The sequence below is a fragment of the Nannospalax galili genome, unplaced genomic scaffold, assembly GCF_000622305.1.
Source record: "Nannospalax galili isolate Female #2095 unplaced genomic scaffold, S.galili_v1.0 scaffold528, whole genome shotgun sequence".
NCBI lineage: Eukaryota > Metazoa > Chordata > Mammalia > Rodentia > Spalacidae > Nannospalax > Nannospalax galili.
In genome coordinates, this window is record NW_008359681.1 from 3942588 (window position 1) to 3962667 (window position 20080).

The window sequence follows — 20080 nt, forward strand, 5'->3', positions numbered from 1 at the left end:
CAAAAATTTTGTTTGAAGAGTTATTTAAAGGAAAATAGCAGGAGATTGGGTCTTTAAGTAAAATCAAAGTTGAATTAGTGACTTTTATGCTAATAATTAAAATTTAATGAAAATATATAAAGATTTTTCAATTAAGAGAATTAGAGTCTGTCATATTTTCAAAACCCTAGAAACAGTAGTATCAAGAAAATGTGAGATTCAATGCAATCCCAATCAAAATCTCCATGACATTCTTCACAAAATTAGAAGAAAAAAATCCTAAAATTCATATGGAATCACCAAAGACCCTGGGTAGCCAAAGCAATCCTAAGCACAGAGAGCAACATTGGGGGTATTACCATACCATATCTCAAACTATATTACAGAGCTATAGTTATAAAAACAGCATGGTACTGGCACAGACACAGACACGCAGATCAGTGGAACATAAATGAAGACCCAAACATGAGTACATACAATTTCAACCACCTGATATTTGACAAAAGTGCAAAGAACACACACTAGAGGAAAGAGAATCTTCAACAAATGGTGCCTGGCAAAACTGTATCTCCACCTGTAGAAGAATGAAACTAGATCCTTATCTTTCCATCTTGCACAAAAGTCAACTCCAAATGAATCAAAGACCTCCGTGTGAAACTTTGAAACTGTTAGAAGAAAACATACATAGTACCTTACAAGATATACATGTAGGAAAGGACTTTCTAAGTGGTACATCAGTTGCTCAGGCATTAAGGTCAACAATTGACAAGTGGGACCCCATTAACTAAAAAGCTTTTGTACAGCAAAAGAAACAACCAGGGAAGTGAAGAGGAAACCCACTGAGTGAGAAAAAAATCTTCAATTACACAACTGACAGAGGTTTAACATCCGGAATATATAAAAAACTCAAATACATAAAGAACTCAAAAAACAAAGAATCAAGACAACAGATGACCCTACTAAATGATGGGCTATGGATCCGGACCAAGATTTCTCAAAGGAAGAAATAAAGATAGCTAATAAACACCTTAAAAAGTGGTCAACATCCTTAGTAATTAGGAAAATGAAAATTAAAACCACTTTAAGATTTCATCTTACCCCAGTCAATCTTCCTGAGATCAAGAGAACAAATGATACCAAATGCTGGAGAGGATGTAGGGAGAAGGGAACACTAATTCACTGCTGGTAGGATTGCAAACTTGTGCAACCTCTATGGAAAGCAGTGTGGATAACTCTTGAAAAACTAAAAATGAATTTACCATATGGTCCAGTTATACCACTCCTTGGCAGATACCCAAGGGACTCATTCTACTGCAGAGATACTTGTATATCCATGTTTGTTGCTGCCTGACTGACCTAAGCTCCTACCTCCTCCAGAGCTTGAGCTGATCCTTGTGGCTCAAGGACCTCACCATAAATCACACCATTAGCATAGACAATCTGATGCAGCCCAAAATTTCCCAGGGAATCAAAGACATCTTACAAGGCAGAACTTTCTAAGAGCTGAGGTTACCTTCTAAGAGCCAGGGCAAAGATCCCTATTTTTCAGTATGTACAATCTGCAATAAAGCAACTAATTATGAATATCTGAGATTGGAACCCAAATATTCTGACCTCAAAGATCATCTGCTTCCTCTTTATGGAACAGCCTGTCTGTCCACCACACCAGCACTCCTGTTCTCATTTGGCCATAGATAATACAAACTGAAAAAGAACCCACAAACAAGAACAGAAATTTACACTATTTTGTTACTAGTATTTAACATGTTGTCCCACTAGACAAATACTGCATGGAGGTGGGAACTACATAAACAGAGATAATACAATTGAAAGGTTGTCTTGACAGGATATTATATTAATAACTAGGAAAATGGTGCTCTGGATTTAAAAAAAACTTGCACCACTTCATAGCCAAAAGGAATACCTTATCCAAGATAGTATTTTCCTTATTTTGCAATTCACTTTCTCAGTTTTTTTCTTTTGAAGATTCTTTAGTGAAAATAACATATACATAGAAAGTTACACAACCACAAGCATGTAGCTTTGGTGCATTTCCACAGTTAAAAACACTCCGGTCTGGAAGAACACCTTTCTTTCCTCACAGCTCTGCTAAAGTTCTCTTGTCTTGGCTGTAATCCTTTCCATGCTACACTATGAAAGCTACATTTTCTTTACCTTTACATTTTTCTCCATAGAACTGTCTTCTGCAGTTAACAGCAATTTTATTTCTTTTCAACCTGCCATCTCTAAATGTAAGCTTCTAGAGAACCATAATTGGGGTGGAGTGGATTGTTGTTCACTACTGTGTTTGCAGGGGTACATAATAGTGTTTGGCACATAATTTGTACTGTGTGAATATTTTTAATATGTATTTGTTGAATAATTGAATTTTTTTCTAATTTCTCCTAGTGTTTTATTTTTAAGTGGAAGTAATGATTCCTAGCAGCTGTTAAAGTCATAATTTCAATGTTTAAATTCATAAATAAAATTGATCCTTATAAAATGAGAAAAATTATAGTGATCCTTATATTAAAATATTTTAAATTTACATTGGTTCTTGAAGAACAGATAAAACATTAAGCATGTAACCAGTCCTTGTAGCTATAGACAAGTGTTGATGAAGAAGAAGCAGCTTTTATATTTGCTAACTGACCTTGCCTTAATCCTTTACTATCCTCCTGCTCAGTTTTTGACTTTTTCAGTGAAGCTTAGCCAATATGTATTTCTACTTTTTGATTCAACAGAGAATAAATTAGTCATGTGCCTCATAATGTTAAATTCTTAACAGACCATACATATGATCATGGCCCCATAAATCATAAATTATAAAGGAACTGAAAAATTCCAATAGTCTAGGACATCAAGGTAATGTAACATGACACTCAATGTGTTTGAGGTGATCCTAATATGAATATACCTACTTTGCTGCTGGTCATATAAAAGTATAGCACATAACAGTTATATAGAGTAAAGTTAAATACTACTGCTACAACAACAGTTATCAGTTTATGTGCTTGCCATTTCATTTTTATCATTGCTTTTTAATGTACTTCTTACTTAAAAAGTTTTTTTAAGTTTGCTGTAAAATGAGCTTCAGGTAGAGGAAAAAGAAGCATTCCCAAAGAAGGCACTGATCTCATAGAGGACAATTCCATACCTCTTATTGCCACAGAGGACCTTTCACCAAGACAAGGTGTGGAGGGAGAAAATAGTGATATTGAAGATCTTAAACTTTTGTAGAGCTATGCTAATGTATATGATTGTGTGCTTTCATTTCTAACAAAAAAAAGTTTAAAAAGAAAAGGAAACTTTAAAAAAAATTAAACCAAAAAACAATAAGAATAGAGGGGCTGGAGAGATTGCTCAGTGGTTAAGAACACTGGCTGTTCTTGCAAAAGACCCTGGCTTGAATCCCACCACCCACATGGAGGTTAACAACTGTCTAACTCCAGTTCCAGAGAATCCAACACTCTCTTCTGTTCTCCATGGGCATTGCATGACACCAGTGCACTTACACACATGCACACATAACACTCATACACATAAAATAAAAATAAATTTAAAAAAATTAAGAATAGAAAGTAATGTTTATGAGATAGCCTATGTGGTCAGCCTTTCCTTGAAATCACAATCCTCCTGCCTCGGCCCCCTGCTGTAGCTTCCAGCTAAGGAAATCTTTCGCTTCTCAATCACTTTGGAAATAGGGAACCAGAGGAAAGATAGTTTACATCTTGAATAGACAAGTTTTGGACAGCCAAAATCAGTCTCAGTAGAGATTACCTACTATAACATATTTCTTCTGGGAAAGATTTGTGGTGTTTTTTTTCAAAATTCTGCATCAGCAAGATGGGGGGGGGCATGGAAGAAGCTACCAATGCTCATTAGATTCCAAATGGCAAAGGGCCACCAGGAAACCCTCCCTGAATAATGGGTCGAATCAGTCATCTTCATGGCCCCTATCCTCCACTAATGACTGGTGGATGTGGAACATAAATGTCTGCTCTAAGAAACAGATATTTAGACATGCATAGTCATATAAGAAAACCATCATAAAATGAAGGGCAGACCATGCTGGAGAAGATAAAGGTATATGTTTAAAAACAAGGATTACTGTGTCCTCACAAATGAATAAGGTCATGCTGAGAATTCCCTCTGCAGTCTATGGCCTGATTGACATGCACTTTTATAACAATTTTTTGTATAGTTTCCTTAAGTACTAATATGATTTTAAGGAGTAAATATTTTAGATTGAAAAGTTTGGCTCCTTGACTTTGTATAATTAAATCGCAAAAGCTCTGATCCCAAAGAAAATAAAGGCTCTATATTAAGTCCAGAGAGAGAGAGAGAGAGAGAGAGAGAGAGAGAGAGAGAGCCTTCTTTCAAATGGTAATAGATATAATATAGGTTCTCAGTGCCTAACAGTTAGAGGTAAACCAGTTGCACAATGCATTTGTTTTAAGCTGTTACTACTAGAGGTCAAGAAGTTTCTAAATAATTTTAAAGTTTATAAAATAGAAAAGTTTGAGAGACAGAGATAAGTAGATCTCTGTGAGTTCAAGGCTAGCCTGGTCTGTAGTGAGTTCTAGGCCAGCAAAGGCTACATAGTGAGATCCTGTCTCAAAAAATTAAAATTGTTACAAAAATCTAAGTTTTACTTCCTGAAGAAAAAAGCTTCTTAAAAATTAAGTGTAGTGTTTACAGAATCTACAGTAACATCTAGGCCTTCAAATTCATTTACCCAGAGCAACTTCCAGTCATACCTATATGCCTTCTATGAACTTACTATTTTTATCTTTATGCCATATTTTTATTGTACCTTTTCTAAATTTAGATATACAAATGCTTGTTCTTGTGTTCTAATTGCTTGCACTATTCAGCACAGTAACATGCTGTATAGACTTGTAGCCTATGAGTAATAGATGATGCCTTCTACGTTTGTGTACATTCTATGGTGTTTGCCCAGTGACAAAATTGTTTAATGATTTATTCCTCAGAAAATAACCATGTTATTAAGGGATGCATAAGTCTACTTCTAATCCTATAAGAAGATACTAAATCAAGCACCAGATTATCTGAAATTCAGACCATAATAACTATCTTGTATTTTTAATACTCGAGTTGTCATAAATCTCAAACATAAAACTCCAATAGAGCCTGATTTATCAATCTCCAAATCATTCTGTACTTTTGCAAACAGTTTTTGCATTTCACCAACCAGTGCATGTTGACATATCCATAAAATGTGATACAGAAGCTTTTCTTTCTAGAGTTAAATGTTCTCAATTGAGATGTTAGTAATACAAGTATCAGAAAATTTATCTTAGCCAATAAGCATTCTAATTAATAAATACCCTTATGTTAATGACGGTGAATTGTGTAATTATGTGTATATCTTTATAATTGTTGGCATTGTCATATTTCTCATTAGCAGATAGTGCTACTCAGTTCCTATTGTGATAATTAGGTTAAAAGGAGGAAAATTTTATTTGGGCTCATAGTTTCAGGAGTGTTATATATTCACTTGGTCCTGTTGCTGTGGCCCTGATGGTAACAACTGTTCATCTGGCATGAGTGCATCAAGAAGGAAGCCAGTTTACCTCATGTCATCTGGGATGCAAGAAAAGAAGAGTGGCCAGGGTTCCAGCATCCCCTTCAAGGGCATACCCCAGTTACCTACCTTCCATTAGCCCCCATATCTATCCTAAAGGTTATGTTGCCCCTGAAACTGCTGAAGGTGCTATATGCTGTAACTAAGCTTTAAGGCATGAGTCTTTAAGGGAAACTTTGAAACAGTAGCATAGAAACAACTTACCAAAGTAGTGTTTAGTAAAACTCTTATATTTTAAAGTGTTTGTTATTTCCCCTGTAGAACAAAACTGCTTTCTTTTCTGAAATATATTGTTTGATTTTGTTCTTTGGTTTTAGGAGGTAATTCCTCACATGGCTAAGGAATATGGGTTCCAATATGAGCTGGTCCAATATAAGTGGCCCCATTGGCTTCATCAACAGACTGAAAAGCAACGGATCATTTGGGGTTACAAAATTCTTTTCCTTGATGTCCTTTTTCCACTGGCAGTGGACAAAATCATATTTGTTGATGCTGACCAGGTAATAAGATTCATTATTTTTAGTAGTAATCAAACTGCTTTCATGTTTTTAAGTAAACATTCATAAGAGCCAGTTTAGCTCATTTACTGACACCATTGCTATGCTTCATAAACACCCAAGATATGATTGTATTGTATTAGCAAAATACTGTAAGTTTAAAAGCAATCTACTAGAATATGGGGAAGAGTTTAAAGTATTGCAAGGAGTACTACTTACCTAGAGCATGGCAGTTTTCTATCTGAATAGTCATTTTTAATTTGGTAAGAGTAAAACGTACTTGCATTAGTCATAATAAAAATAGTTATATGACTCATATGAATATGAGTTGATTTTGTTTTTCATTCATTAATTTCTTTTTATGTTTTTAAGAGTTTCATACAATGTATTTTGACCATATTAACCCCCACCTCCTCCCTTTAACTCCTCCCAGATCCATCCCTACCTCTCTACCCCCCAACTTCATGTCCTTTTTTAAAAATTTAATAAGGTAGCTACAAACAACTCTCATTCTTCTACCTTCAATTATTTTTTATTCAACAAGTTAAAAAGTATATGTATTTCTACCACTTAAGAAAAGGTTCTAATTTTGTTTAGAAAAAAATTAAGGCTCTCAACTTCAAAATTTGTGTTTGTAATTTATGACTTTTCCTTTATCTTCCTTTCAGTACTTCAGTAATCATTAATCATGAGAAAATATTTGGAAAATGTGTAAAATTTCTAAAAATACTCATATATTTTGGTGTAAATGTATTATAAATTAAATGCATAAAATGGAATTTATCTAGGACAAAAAATATCTTTTCAAGTTCTATATTAGAATTTACTTATACTCACCTACTGTGGTGACATTTTCTGTAAATCCAGCACTTGAGTGGTAGAGGCAGGAGGAGCTCAAGGCCAGCCTGAGATCAGAGTGAGATCATCTAAAAAAAGCCAAAAGAGGGGAAGAGGAAGGGAGAAAGAGAAAGGAAGGAAGAAGAGGGGCGGAGAGGGAAGAAGAGAAATAAGAACAGATGAAAGAAAGGATTTACTTATTCTCTAAAATGCTATTATTTTGATACTCCAAGTTGATAACTATCAACTATTGTAGTTAAAAACTTTAAAGTGAAAAAAGCACGTATAGAGGTAAAGTATACGATTCCAAATACATTGTCTTAATTAAGTTCTTTCTTGGGCCAGCCAGATGGTTCATGGCACTTACTCTACAAAAGCCTAGCAACCTGAGTTCAATCTCTAGAACCCATGAAAATATTGAAAGAGAGAACCAGCTCCACAAAGTTGTCCTCTGACCACTACACTCAGGCCATGGCACACATGCCTACCTGTACACACATTCACACATACACACAATAATAATAAATGAGAATTTGCTTAAATAGTAAGATTTGGGGGCTGGAGAAGTGGCTCAGCGGATAAGAGCAGGGGCTACTCTTGCAGAGGACCCAGGTTTGGTTCTCACCACCCACATGGCAGCTAACAGCCATTCATAACTCCAATTCCAGGGGATTCAACACCCTCTCTGGTCTCCATGGGCATTGCATACAGAGTACAGTTGTACAAGGTGTAGGTAAAACACTGATATACATTAAAAAAAAATAAATTTCAAAAAATAAATTTTTTCCTACCTCCCTCAACATTTACACTAATATTTTTCCAGCAGCTTGAGTCAGTTAAAAAGTAAAGCATATTAATATTATCATTAAAGCTCTTTTTAGAGTGATAAAGATTCTTTCCTTTATGGTTCAAATTAATGTTTTCCAATATCAGTTCCTACATTGAGAAACTAAAAGCTATGGATTTTGAAATAACCACTTCCCAAAATGTGTATTATATAAACTAGCTTTCTTAGAAGTGATATAACAAAGTATTCTTACTGGTAAGGCCACCATTCTATAGACAAAGAATATAATTTTCATGTTTCTTTTAATCTATGAGAACAAGAAGAAAATGTGAGCATTTAGTCAATTCACAGCAAATGACAATGGTGTGAAGAAAATGCACCTTTCTGAATATCTACAACAGCGTTAACAATTTGGAATTCACATAGAAAGAACTTACAATGTTTTATAGTCTACACTGTACTGAGACACTGTTCTAATTATTTAGATTGTGAGACATGACCTAAAAGAACTTCGAGATTTTGATCTGGGTGGAGCTCCTTATGGATATACTCCATTTTGTGATAGCCGCACTGAAATGGATGGATATCGTTTCTGGAAAACAGGATACTGGGCATCACATCTTATAAAAAGGAAATACCATATTAGGTATGACAATGAATGCTTTTACTTTTTCACAACTGAAATGTATCACAGTATTCACTTTTCTTAGAAATTATAACCAATTACACACTGTTTTGTGGAAGTCACTGTTAACAAGCCCTTCAATAAATGAACTCATAATATTTTTTCTTACAGTCTCATGATACTGTTATCTCTATTCTATAGATGTGGAAACTGAGGCAGTCAGCATGTAGGCGACTTGCCCAAATTTATCTTGCCTAGTACTTAGTTGAGCCACAAGTTAGAACCAAGAGATAGTATTCTGGAATATGCTCCTAACTGCTGCAAAAGCTTTATTTGGTTTATCAAATAACAAGGTGCAAATACTGTCATCAACACAGTTACTCCTGGGCTAGAGACATGGCTCAGTAGTTAAGAGCACTGGCTACTCCTGTAGAGGACCCAGGTTCGATTCCCAGCACCTACATGGCAGCTAACAACTATATGTAACTCCATTTCCCAGGAATCTAGCACCCTTTTCTGATCTCCATGGGCATTGCACAACATGAATATACTTACATACATGTAGACGATACACTCATATACATAAAATAAAAACAATAAAAATATTTTTTAAAAACTCATTTGTAGGACTGAGTTTCATAAAAACTTAGAAAAATTTGAGGTGACCCTAAAAGAATATAGGTGTTGCCAGAATTTTAGCAAACTTCAAAGTCTGTGGAAACAGTGGAACATTGGGATCAAGCTTATGAAAGAAATATTCATTAAGTTCTGTGATGTCTATAGCTGATATTGTTACTGTAGATATTCACTGGGGAAAAGCCATGTAAGCAACACAAGCTATCAAGACATGTTCCTTTTTTCAGTGCCTTGTATGTGGTGGACCTCAAGAAGTTCAGGAAAATTGCAGCAGGTGACATGCTCCGGGGCCAGTACCAAGTTCTTAGCCAAGATCCAAATAGTCTTTCAAACCTAGACCAAGTAAGTAAAATGTTAATGAAGAATTTTAATACATATATATATAAACTGCTTTGATCTCCTACGTATAAGCAAAATCTTTTCTTTCCAGCTTCTTTTCCGAAGTTCTGCCCTTTATGCAAATATCTCTACTTATGCACAATTTTTCACTTCAAGTTTGATATTTTAAATACTTCATTTAATAGTCATACATGAACATAATAAATTTAGGCCCAACCCTAAATCTATCAGCCTTCCCTTCCATTTCCTCCCCTATCTCCCCCTCTTCCCACCCAACTTCATGTGCTCCCTCTTTTTTAATGTAATATTTGTAATTCTAATGGTATTTAATTCTTACTTTTTCATTCTCAAAACTCTTCTGGTCTTTGTGCCCTGTCTCACTTAGTTACCCTCTTTCACTTAATCTTCCGTCATCATGAAACAGTTCTTTCACATCCAGGTACTCCTCCCTCTCCCTTGTGTCTCTCTCTTTGTTGCTGGTCTTTAAGACAAACTCCTTTCATTCACTGTTCCCACAAAGACCATCTGACAAGCACCTTTTTCCTCATATCCCATTAAATTCTTCATTATTGCTCTAGAAATTTCAGACAACTTACACAAAAGCAAGACACCGCAGCCTGTAATCATTACTCTTTTGATTTATTAGAATCATTCATACTTACTCATCTAGCTAGCATGTGTTGCATATCTCCTATGAGCCACTCTCCTAACACCTGAGACAGAAAACTAAACTAAAATTCTTGAGGTCACAATTCTAGTTCCCCTCCCCTCCCCTTCCTTCCCCTTCCCTTCCCTGCCATCCCCTCCTCTCCTCTCCCCTTCTCTCTTCTCTCCTCTCCTCCTTTGCTTCTCTTGTCTCTCTTCTCCCCAGGCTTCACACACACACGCATCCATGTGTGTGTGCGTGCATGTGTGTTGTGTGTGTGTGTGTGTGCGTGTGTGTGTGAGAGAGAGAGAGAGAGAATTTTGGAGCTAAAATAAAATAAGAAAGCATGATAGAGTTTAAAATGGTGAATAGGATTTGAGCTTTTCAATTGTAAAGTAAGTAGGCACCTATATGTGCCTATGAAGGTAGAATTCAAATGGATTTCATATGAAGGCCTAAAAATTGTTAATGCTATTGTTTGGGAGGATTCTAAGCAGTTTTCCTAAGGTAGAAATAGTCCATTTGTGTTTGAGAAATGTAAGGAGGCATTGAAGCTGGAATAAAGTAGGGTGGAAGGTGTACAAGAGAAGGGAAGAGAGGTAATAGTAGGTCCAAATGATGCAGAAAGTTTAGGCTGTTTGTTTAAAAATATATTAAATGGCTGGTCATGGTGGCACATGCCTCTGATCTCAGCACTTGGAAGACAGAGGCAGGCAGATCTCTGATAGTTCAAGGTCAGCATGGTATGCATAGCGAGTTCCAGGTCAGCCAGTGCTACATAGTGAGACATTGTCTAAAAAAATAAAATATATATATAAATATATATATAAATATATATATTAAATGATGGGAGCTGGAGAGATTTCTCAGTGATTATAAGAATACTTGGTGCTCTTGCAGAGAATCAGGGTTTGGTTCCCAGCACCCACATGGCTAATAACGATCTTTGACTTCAGTTCCAAGAGCTCTAACACCCTCTTTTGTCCTCTACGGGCATTCCATGCAGTGGTGCACTTACATGCACCACTATTATATTAAATGAAAAGTTATAGGTCAAATTACTAATGTTTATTTAAAATGGCATTTAAAGGGACTAATTAAAACATTCTTGAAAGTTAGAACATTAAATATTTGTATATGAACATATAAAATAGAATCTTCTCAATATTTATAATTAATAGAAAACTGGGGTTCATAGTAAGCTCTAATAACATGCCAAATTAAGTTATAAACATGTTTTTATAATTCTTTAGTGATTTTAACACAAGCTATTTGTAAGGAACCCAAAGTCTTACATATACATGAAAGTCTGAATATGCTTATCACTTATCTGTGAATAATGAAACAGAAAATACTCATTTTCCAACCTCTCCAAGAACTGAGAAGTTCTCCTGACATTGCATCCCCATGTTGGTATTATTGCCCTTATTATAATTCAATTTGACTATCATTCCCACCAGTCCACTGGACACTTCATTAGGTCAAAGGGTCTGGAAAACTCTTGTTTTGATATGCTCTCCTTGCAATGTGAATGCTTTTAACATCTCCTTCAGTGGACATCAAGATACATGCCAGACATTCCTGGCTCTTCTTTGATGCCTGTGGCATTCTTTCAGTAGTTGCAGTGGTGAGCTACTTTTCCTTTACTCAAAGAAATGTTGCTTTTCTCTGAGTCTCTGCTCTTGGCCCATTTTTCATTCTGTAAAACCTCTGTGAGCAGTCTTTACAGTCATCCATGATTTCAGTTTCTGCATTCCTGTCAATAATTCCCAGATTTTATCTCTGGATCTTGACTCTCCCTGGGTGCAAAAATTATGTGTTCAAGTTATTTATATTACCATATTACTGCTCCAGTCTCTCAAAGTAAAAAGCCAAAAAGGTCATGTTCTGTTCCTCCTCCACCATTCCCTACTTTAGCAAATACCACTTAGCCGCCTGTCTCAGTATAGGTTACTGAAGAAACACTGACTGTATTAGTTACTCTTTGGTCACTGTGATAGAATGCAATAACCAGAAGTTTATAGAAAGAAGAGTTTATTTTGGGATATGGTTCTAGAGGCTAGATGTGTGTAATGGCAGGGAAGGCATGGTGACAGAAGTGGGAACCTGAAAGATCACATCTTAATCATACACAGAAAACAGAGAACTGGAAGTGGGGGAAGGCTGTAAACTCTCAAAGCTCATTCCCGAGTGACATACCACCAACTGGAGACCAAATGTTCAAATACATGACCCTGTGGGGGACACGTCTCATTCAGACAACCACACTGACTGAAATGAAAATTCGTTTGGCAGAGATATTAGAAAGTACTTTCCATACCAACAACTGTAGGGGAAGGAAGGAAAGCAAAGCTGTGGAGAAGATAAAGATCTGCAGTTTCAGTCAGTGCTTCAACCAACTACACAGAGATCTGCTATGCTGCTTGAAATAAAAGCTCCAGCTGTCAAGTATACTTTGCTTCCTATATTTATCAGCCTTTTCTTTCTCTTCTGAAAGAATCTTGAGGGACCAGGCATGGTGGTGTATACCTGTAATGCCAGGACTTACAAGGATGGTATTTGAGGCCAGTCTGGGTTACAGAGAGAGTTCAAGGTCATCCTGAGCTATATAGTGAATAAAATGTCATGGCCACTTTGGCAAGAATTTTGGTGATTTCTTAAACAGATAACCACATACCTATATGATCAGGTTTTCCACTTCAAGATTTCATCCAAGAGACTTGCAAGCATTGTCACCCATAGTATTGTACATGAATATTCATAGCTTTATTTGTAACAGACCAAATCTAGAAATAGTTTTGTGTCAGTTATCTGTTGATACATAACACCATATTCCAAAATACAGTAGCTGAAAAAAGGGAATTTCTGTGAGTTAAAAACCTGAGACTGATATCGCTGGACGCTCTGCCCTATAGTATCTCTCAAGGCTACAGTCATTGTGTCAACCCAGAGACCACCAACTAATCTGAATACTGACAAGATTAACACCACTCACATGGTTGTGAGGAGGACTTTCTTCTACAGCAGCCTTTATACTAGAGATCTCATTTTTCTTTCTGGCTATTGACTATAAACAAAGCATCTGTTTCTTGTCAATTGGCCTTATCATTGGGGCATGCGAAAAGTCAGGAAAAAAGAGAATACCAAACAAAACTGAAGTTACAGCCTATTATAGTCTTTTCAGTTTAATTATTTTAACTCATACTTTTTTAAATTAACACATTAGTTTTATATATTAATGGAATTCAATGTGAAATTTCAAAGAATGTACAAAACATAAGTTGATTAATGTATCCAACCATCCTTCCTTTCACTTCACATTCCTTTCATCCTTTAGCACCCTTCCAATCTCTAGTAGTCACAGTTCTACCTTCAAATTGATTTTGTTTGTTTCTACACATGAGAAAAATCATGAGATACTGCTCTTTCTATATCTGGCTTGTTTGGCTTAACAGGACATCCTCTATGTCCCTTTTGCTATAAATAACAGGATTTTATTTTTTCTTTGTGAATCCATTGTGTATAAATACTGCAATTTCTCTATAACCACTCATTTTTGTTTTGTTTTTGTTTCATATGTACATGATTTTATGTATCTACGCAAAATACAGGAACAACATATAAGAGAAAACATAAGATACTTTTCTTTCAGAGACTGGCTTAATTTATGTAATGTGATCATCTGTAGTTGCAAACATTTTCTGAATAAACAGTTCTCTTAACTTTCAAAGGACATCATCTTTATTCCTTTTTTTTCAAGCTATATATTTTTTATTTCCTTTTTTGTCATTGCATTTTCTGGGACTTCTTATATGAGTAATAGGATCTTACAGCTCACATAAGACAACTAATGCTTATCCCCTCTAAAACAGAGGGAATGTGCCCTTTGTTCTTAAATGTGAATTTTTAGGCTAAGAAGGGCTTTATACCTGGAATATAAACATAGGGAAGATGTCACTAAATCAGTCTGAAATCTCTGTCTTTATTTACTAGGCCCATTTGTCAAATATTCTTGAACCCATATGCTATCAATCTTTGCTTAGAAAGCCTTGAGCATGCAGAAATGTGAAAATGTTCTTGCAACATCATTCCCAACAGGGAGATGAAAGATTACTTCAGGATTTGGAGATTGTGATGGTGTCCAACATAAATAACAGTAGCAGGCCATGTAAGCACATAATCCTGATCAAGATGAGTAGAGATACTGACAATGTCCATTGCAGGGAATATAGAGTGATGGTTTTCTGGACCTCCCTGTTCATTCATGATTCTAGAGATGAAGCCAAGGGAGAAATGGGTGTAGTTCTAGCTCATGAATTCATATGTGACATGACACGAAATTATTAGGTAAATTTGACATTTAAAGCTTAACATATGGCGATATCTCATTTGTTAAATTTTTATGATATATTTAAAGTCTAAATAACAACTTCAACTTCGTTCAGATTCTAGTATACTAAATCAATTTTTTCTACAGGATCTTCCGAACAATATGATTTACCAAGTTGCTATTAAGTCTCTTCCTCAAGACTGGCTGTGGTGTGAAACCTGGTGTGATGATGAATCCAAACAAAGAGCCAAAACAATTGATCTGGTGAGTGTGTGTATTTTCATTTGCATCTAAGTATATACAAAAATGTTCAAATTAAATATGACTTGTTTTATAAATAAAATGGCGTATGCATATTACCTATGTTGACAAGTAAGAGGCTATGTTCAGGGAGCCCCCAAGATTGCCCTTAGATCTGATGATTTGTGAAGTAGACTCAAAGAGTGGAGAATATACTTGTACTTGTAGGCAAAGGTTATTACAGTGAAAAGAATATAAAGCAAAGTCAGCAAGAGGAAAGGCCCATGACAAAGGAGAAGTCAGGCTCAGGATTCCAAGATTCTCTGTGAAGTCCCAAGGACAAACCTAATTCCTCAGACAGCATGGAATTCCACAGTGTGAGTGAACTATTGCCTACCAAGCAAGTTTATTAGAAACCCAGTATTCATGTTTTTTCCGAGAGACCACGTAAGCATCCTCTATGTGACTCATACCAAACATCCCAGAAAGCAGGTGTTTAGCATAAACCATGTTTGCACAGTTTTGAGGAAGTAGTAGAACCTTGCCTAAAATCTAAGTTTCAGATGCCAGCCTAGTGCCATGTCTACAAATGGACCTTTCTAGGAAGAGCAGTGAGAAGTTATTATGATAAATGTTCTCTGCATAGTATCTTTTGAAAGACCATGAATCAGCTGTATCATCTGAGCATTACCTTCAGTTTAGTTTTCATGCCAGTATTTTTCCAAAATAAAGACAATCAAGATGATAATTTCTACGTGATCCTATATATGTCTTTTCTCTGTTTTCCTTTCTTCATTTCTGGAGATTATTTTTCTTAGGTTTTCATTTTAAGTAGTTTATACTCTATAGTTCATCTCTCTTAAAATATTTCAAGCATTCATTTTCTAGCAATCTAGAACTTATATTTTAATACCATATTGCCATTAGTTATTGTAAGATAATACAGCTCTTTTGTGACCAGATTTTTTTTAATTTTTTTAGAAGAAGCATTTCATTACAGCTTTAACATACTCAATAACAGTTTCCAGAGCAAAGATACATCTTTTTCAAAAGTGGCTATAAAATTTTTAGGATTGCTGTGAATTAATACAGTCACACAATATTGAATTCATTATAAGCCCTGTAAGATATAACATTGAATGAGTTTTTAACCTTTAAAAAAAATCTCCATTTCATTTTAAAATATACTGTTTCTTACAAAAAGACTCATTGTTTTTTCTACTAACACTGATATGTTGGTACATGCATCTCTAATCTGTATGTATCTGATTATTAGTAGTCATAATCTGTTGCATTCGGATCCTTGGCACCTGTGTATGTCTATAAGGTCATCGGGTAGATTTCAATGGTAATGTTTATCACCTCTACCAATTAACGTGACAAATTTCCATGCTTCCTCCTCAAATATAATTCATTTTTTAAAATTTGATTTTTTTTGGTGTGTGTATATCACACAGAACATCCCAAACCATCTTATTCAACTGTACACCCACTTCCCAGGTAGCACCCTCCCATAGCCTCCCTCCCCCCACTAGAGCCCTTATACTCTATTATCCCTGCTACTTTCTGCTGTGTTGTCAGCACCCGCAGCCATTCCCCACTGCTTCTCCATCTGGTGAATCTAGTCAGCCTATCTGGAGGTCTTTGTTTTAGGAAGGTCAGGTGCTCCTCATCTAGCAGCAATCAGTTGTCAATATTCCTTTAGATAAGATTGGGGTCTGCTGTTCATTTTCCCAGTTCTATGCTGGGTTACTAAATGGGAGTCCCTTGGGCCACCCTGGCCAAAAACTCAAAAGAAGGTATCTCCTATCTGGCATTGTTGCTTGTTATGTAGCCTTTAGCTATACATATGGACTCTTAAAAAAATTATATTAGCCCTTTTAATCTTTGGTTACACTTTCCTTTTGGGTGGCTTCACTTGGAAGCATGGAGGAAATCTTTCCTCTGTGTTGACCCTCCTCTTTGTAGACAGGACATTGGTTCAAGTCCATCTCATGCAGTCTCCTCAGCCTCCTTGAGGAAGAGGACAGATGACCCACCACCATTACAGAACATTTTGAGAGATGCTTATAGTCCCCTGGAACTAGTCAACCTAGGAGGACAAAGAACAAAAACTGTCCTATATGATGACCCACTGACCAAATTATTATAGGCCTTAAAGTATGTCTGTTAAACATCCAAGAAGGCTAGTTCTACCAGTCTGGTACTCTTAATTATTGTCTGCCATGTACATAAATCTATGGCAAAGACCAATTGTTCTCGGATAAACCTTGCCTAGACATATATTTCTTGATCTGGTATGTTTAATTTGTCAGTAGGTTGTTGGACTAATATGGTTCGCTCTGGTTTTAAAGCTAGCTACACATTATTTATCTCTCTAATTGTCTAAACCCTCCATCATGGTTTCCCCAGTTGAGGTGCTCCCATTTTTCCCCTTTCTCCCTTAATAATACCCTTCTCCTTTGGTCCTTCTTTCCCTTTACCTCCTAGTTTCCTTGTATACCCTTCCCCCCCTCCCTTAAACTAACCCAATTTTTATCCGTATCTCCCTTATTAACACCTGTTTCCTACTGTTCTTCTCTTTCAGGTTCTTTTCCTTTACCTCCCTAGTTCCTTTCCATTATCCTGGTTCCTGTAGTTATGTCTGGATACATACTCGCTTTTCAGGATTAGGTTCTAGGATCCACATATGAGGGAGAACATATGTCGATTTTTTTTCTGAGTCTGTGTTACTCTTATAACAGTTTCTAGTTCCATCCATTTACCTGCAAATATCATGATATCATCTTTACTGCTGAGTAAAACACCATCATATAAATGAACCACATTTTCATTATCCACTCGTCAATTGAGGGACACTTAGGTTGCTTCCGTCTCTTAGCTATTGTGAAAAGAGCAGCAACAAACATGGATGTACAAGTGTCTGCAATAGGACGAGATCTTTGGGTATATGCCAAGGAGTGGTATAACTGAGTCAAATGGTAGGTTCATTTGTAGTTTTTTGAGAGTTCTCCACACTGCTTTCCAAAGTAATTGAACAAGTTTGCAACCCCACAAGCAGTGGGTGAGTGTTCCCCTTTCCGCACATCCTCTCCAACATTTGCTATCATTTGTTCTTTTGATCTTAGCCAGTCTGACTGGGGTAAGATGAAATTTTAAAGTGTTTTTAATTTGCATTTTCCTAGTTACTAGCGATGTTGAACATCCTTTAAGATGGTTCTTAGCCATCTTTACCTCTCATTTTGAAAACTCTCTGTTCAGCTCCTTAGTCCATCTTTTAATTGGGTTACTTCCTGTCTTGATTCTCTATTTTTTTGAGTTCATTTTATATTCTGGATGTTAAACCTCTGTCAGATGTGTCAGTGGTGAAGATTTTCTCCCATTCTGTGGGTTTTCTCTTCGCTTCTCTGGTTGCCTCCTTTGATGTACAGAAGCTTTTTAGTTTAATGAGGTCCCGTTTGTTGATTCTTGACCTTGTTCCCTAACCAATTGATGTCCAGTTTAGAAAATACTTTCCTATATCTGTATATTGTAGGTTTTTGCCAAAGTTTTCTTCTAACAGTTTCAGAGTTTCAGGCTTTACATTGAGGTCCTTCATCCATTTGGAATTGACTTTGGTGCAAGGCGAAAGATAGGAGTTTAAGTTCCATTCTTCTACATGGAAATCCAGTTTTGCCAGCATCATTTGCTAAACATGCTGTCTTTCCTCCAGTGAATGTTCTTGGCACCTTTGTCAAATATCAGGTTGCTGAAATTGCATGTACTCATATTTGGGTCTTCAATTTTGTTCCATTGGTCTATGGGTCTATTTTTGTGCCACTACCATGTTGTTTTTATGACTATAGCTCAGTAATAGAGCTTAAAATCTGGTATAATAATCCCCCTAACATTGCTCTTAGTGCTCAGGGTTGCTTTGGCTATCCAAGGTCTTTTGTGCTTCCATATGAATCTTAGGATGGTTTTTTCCAATTCTGTGAAAAATGTTGTGGGGATTTTGATTATCATTGCATTGAATCTATAAATGGCTTTTAGTAGGATGGTCATTTTCACAATATTAATTCTTCCAATCCATGAGCATGGGAGGTCCTTCCATCTTCTGGTGTCTTCCTCAGTCTCTTTCTTTAATGATTTAAAATTTTCATTGTAGAGCTCTTTAATGTCTTTGGTCAGGCTTTATTCTGAGGTTTTTTTTTTTTTTTTTGCATGCAGCTATTGTGAAAGGGAGTGTTTCCATGTGCTCTTTCTCTGATTGCGTGTTATTGGTATATAGAAAGGCTACAGACTTTTGTAGGTTAATTTTGTAACCTGCCACTTTACTGAATGTGCTAATAATTTCTAGGAGTTTTCTGGAGTCTATTAGACATAATATCATATCATCTGCAAAAAGGGATAATTTGATCTCTTATTTTCCAATTATTACTCCTTTAATTCCCTGCTCTTGTCTTATTGCTCTTGCAAGAGTTTCGAGCACTAGGTTAAAGAGAAATGGAGATGGTGGACAGCCTTGTCTGGTTCTTGATTTCACTGGGAATGCTTCCAGTTTTTCTCCATTTAGAATGATGTTGGCTGTGGGTTTGTTATATATGGCTTTAATTATGTTGAGGTATGTTCCCTCCAGTCAAATTCCCTCTAGGACTTTGAACATAAATTTGGGTTGAATTTTATCAAAGGCTTTCTCTGCATCTATTGAGATGACCATGTGGTTCTTGTCTTTGAGCGCATTTATATGATTTATGGTGTTTATTGACTTACGTATATTGAACCATCTCTGCATCTCTGGGATAAAGCCAACTTGATCTTGGTGGATGATCTTTTTGATGTGTGTCTGTATGCAGTTTGCAAGTATCTTGAGAATTTTTGCATCTATGTTCTTAAGGACATAGTTTCATTAAGGTCTATAGTTTTCTTTTTTGGTTGTATCTTTACCTGGCTTTGCAATTAGAGTGATGCTGGCTTCATCGAAGGAATTTGGAAGTTCTCCCTCCATTTCTATCTTTTTGAATAAATTAAGTAGTATTGTATGTAGATCCTCTTTAAATGTCTGGTAGAATTCTGCTGTAAATCTATCTGGTCCTGGACTTTTTTTAGTCGGGAGGTTTTGTATTACTGTTTCAATTTCTTTTTGTGATATGGGTCTGTTTAAGCTGTTAATCTCTTCTTGATTTAGTTTTGGTGGTTCCCAAGCCTTTAGATATCCATCCATTTCTTTTAGGTTTTCAAATTTAGTAGGATATAGGTGTTTAAAGCAGTCCCTTATAATGTTCCGTATTTTTCTGGTGTCTGTTTTGATGTTTCCCCTTTCATCTCTGATTTTGTTGATTTTGGGGTGTTCTTTGTTTTGGTTAGCTGGGCTAGCGGTCTGTCAATCCTGTTTATCTTTTCAAAGAACCAGCTCTTGGTAATGTTGATTCTTTGTATTGTTTTCTTTGATTCAATTTCATTGATTTCTGCCCTGATTTTTGTTATTTCTTCTTGTCTGCAGGGTTTGGGTTTTGTTTGCTGTTGCTTTTAAAGTGTGTTGAGTTGCAGTGTTAAGTCATTTATTTGTGTTCTTTC

At 36.0% G+C, this 20080-nt stretch overlaps 1 protein-coding gene and 1 pseudogene across 8 annotated transcripts in view; both read left to right on the plus strand.

Moving 5' to 3' along the window:
* Uggt2 (UDP-glucose glycoprotein glucosyltransferase 2) overlaps positions 1 to 20080 on the plus strand; it is a 259231-nt gene that overhangs the window by 207010 nt on the left and 32141 nt on the right. For all 8 annotated transcript variants that reach the window (XM_029558882.1, XM_029558884.1, XM_029558883.1 and 5 more), the window contains 4 exons: positions 5905 to 6087; positions 8194 to 8354; positions 9197 to 9311; positions 14432 to 14548. In XM_029558882.1, the coding sequence (XP_029414742.1) occupies positions 5905 to 6087; positions 8194 to 8354; positions 9197 to 9311; positions 14432 to 14548 (576 nt within the window). The remainder of the gene's footprint in view (positions 1 to 5904; positions 6088 to 8193; positions 8355 to 9196; positions 9312 to 14431; positions 14549 to 20080) is intronic.
* On the plus strand, positions 2855 to 3972 carry LOC115068539 (annotated as a pseudogene).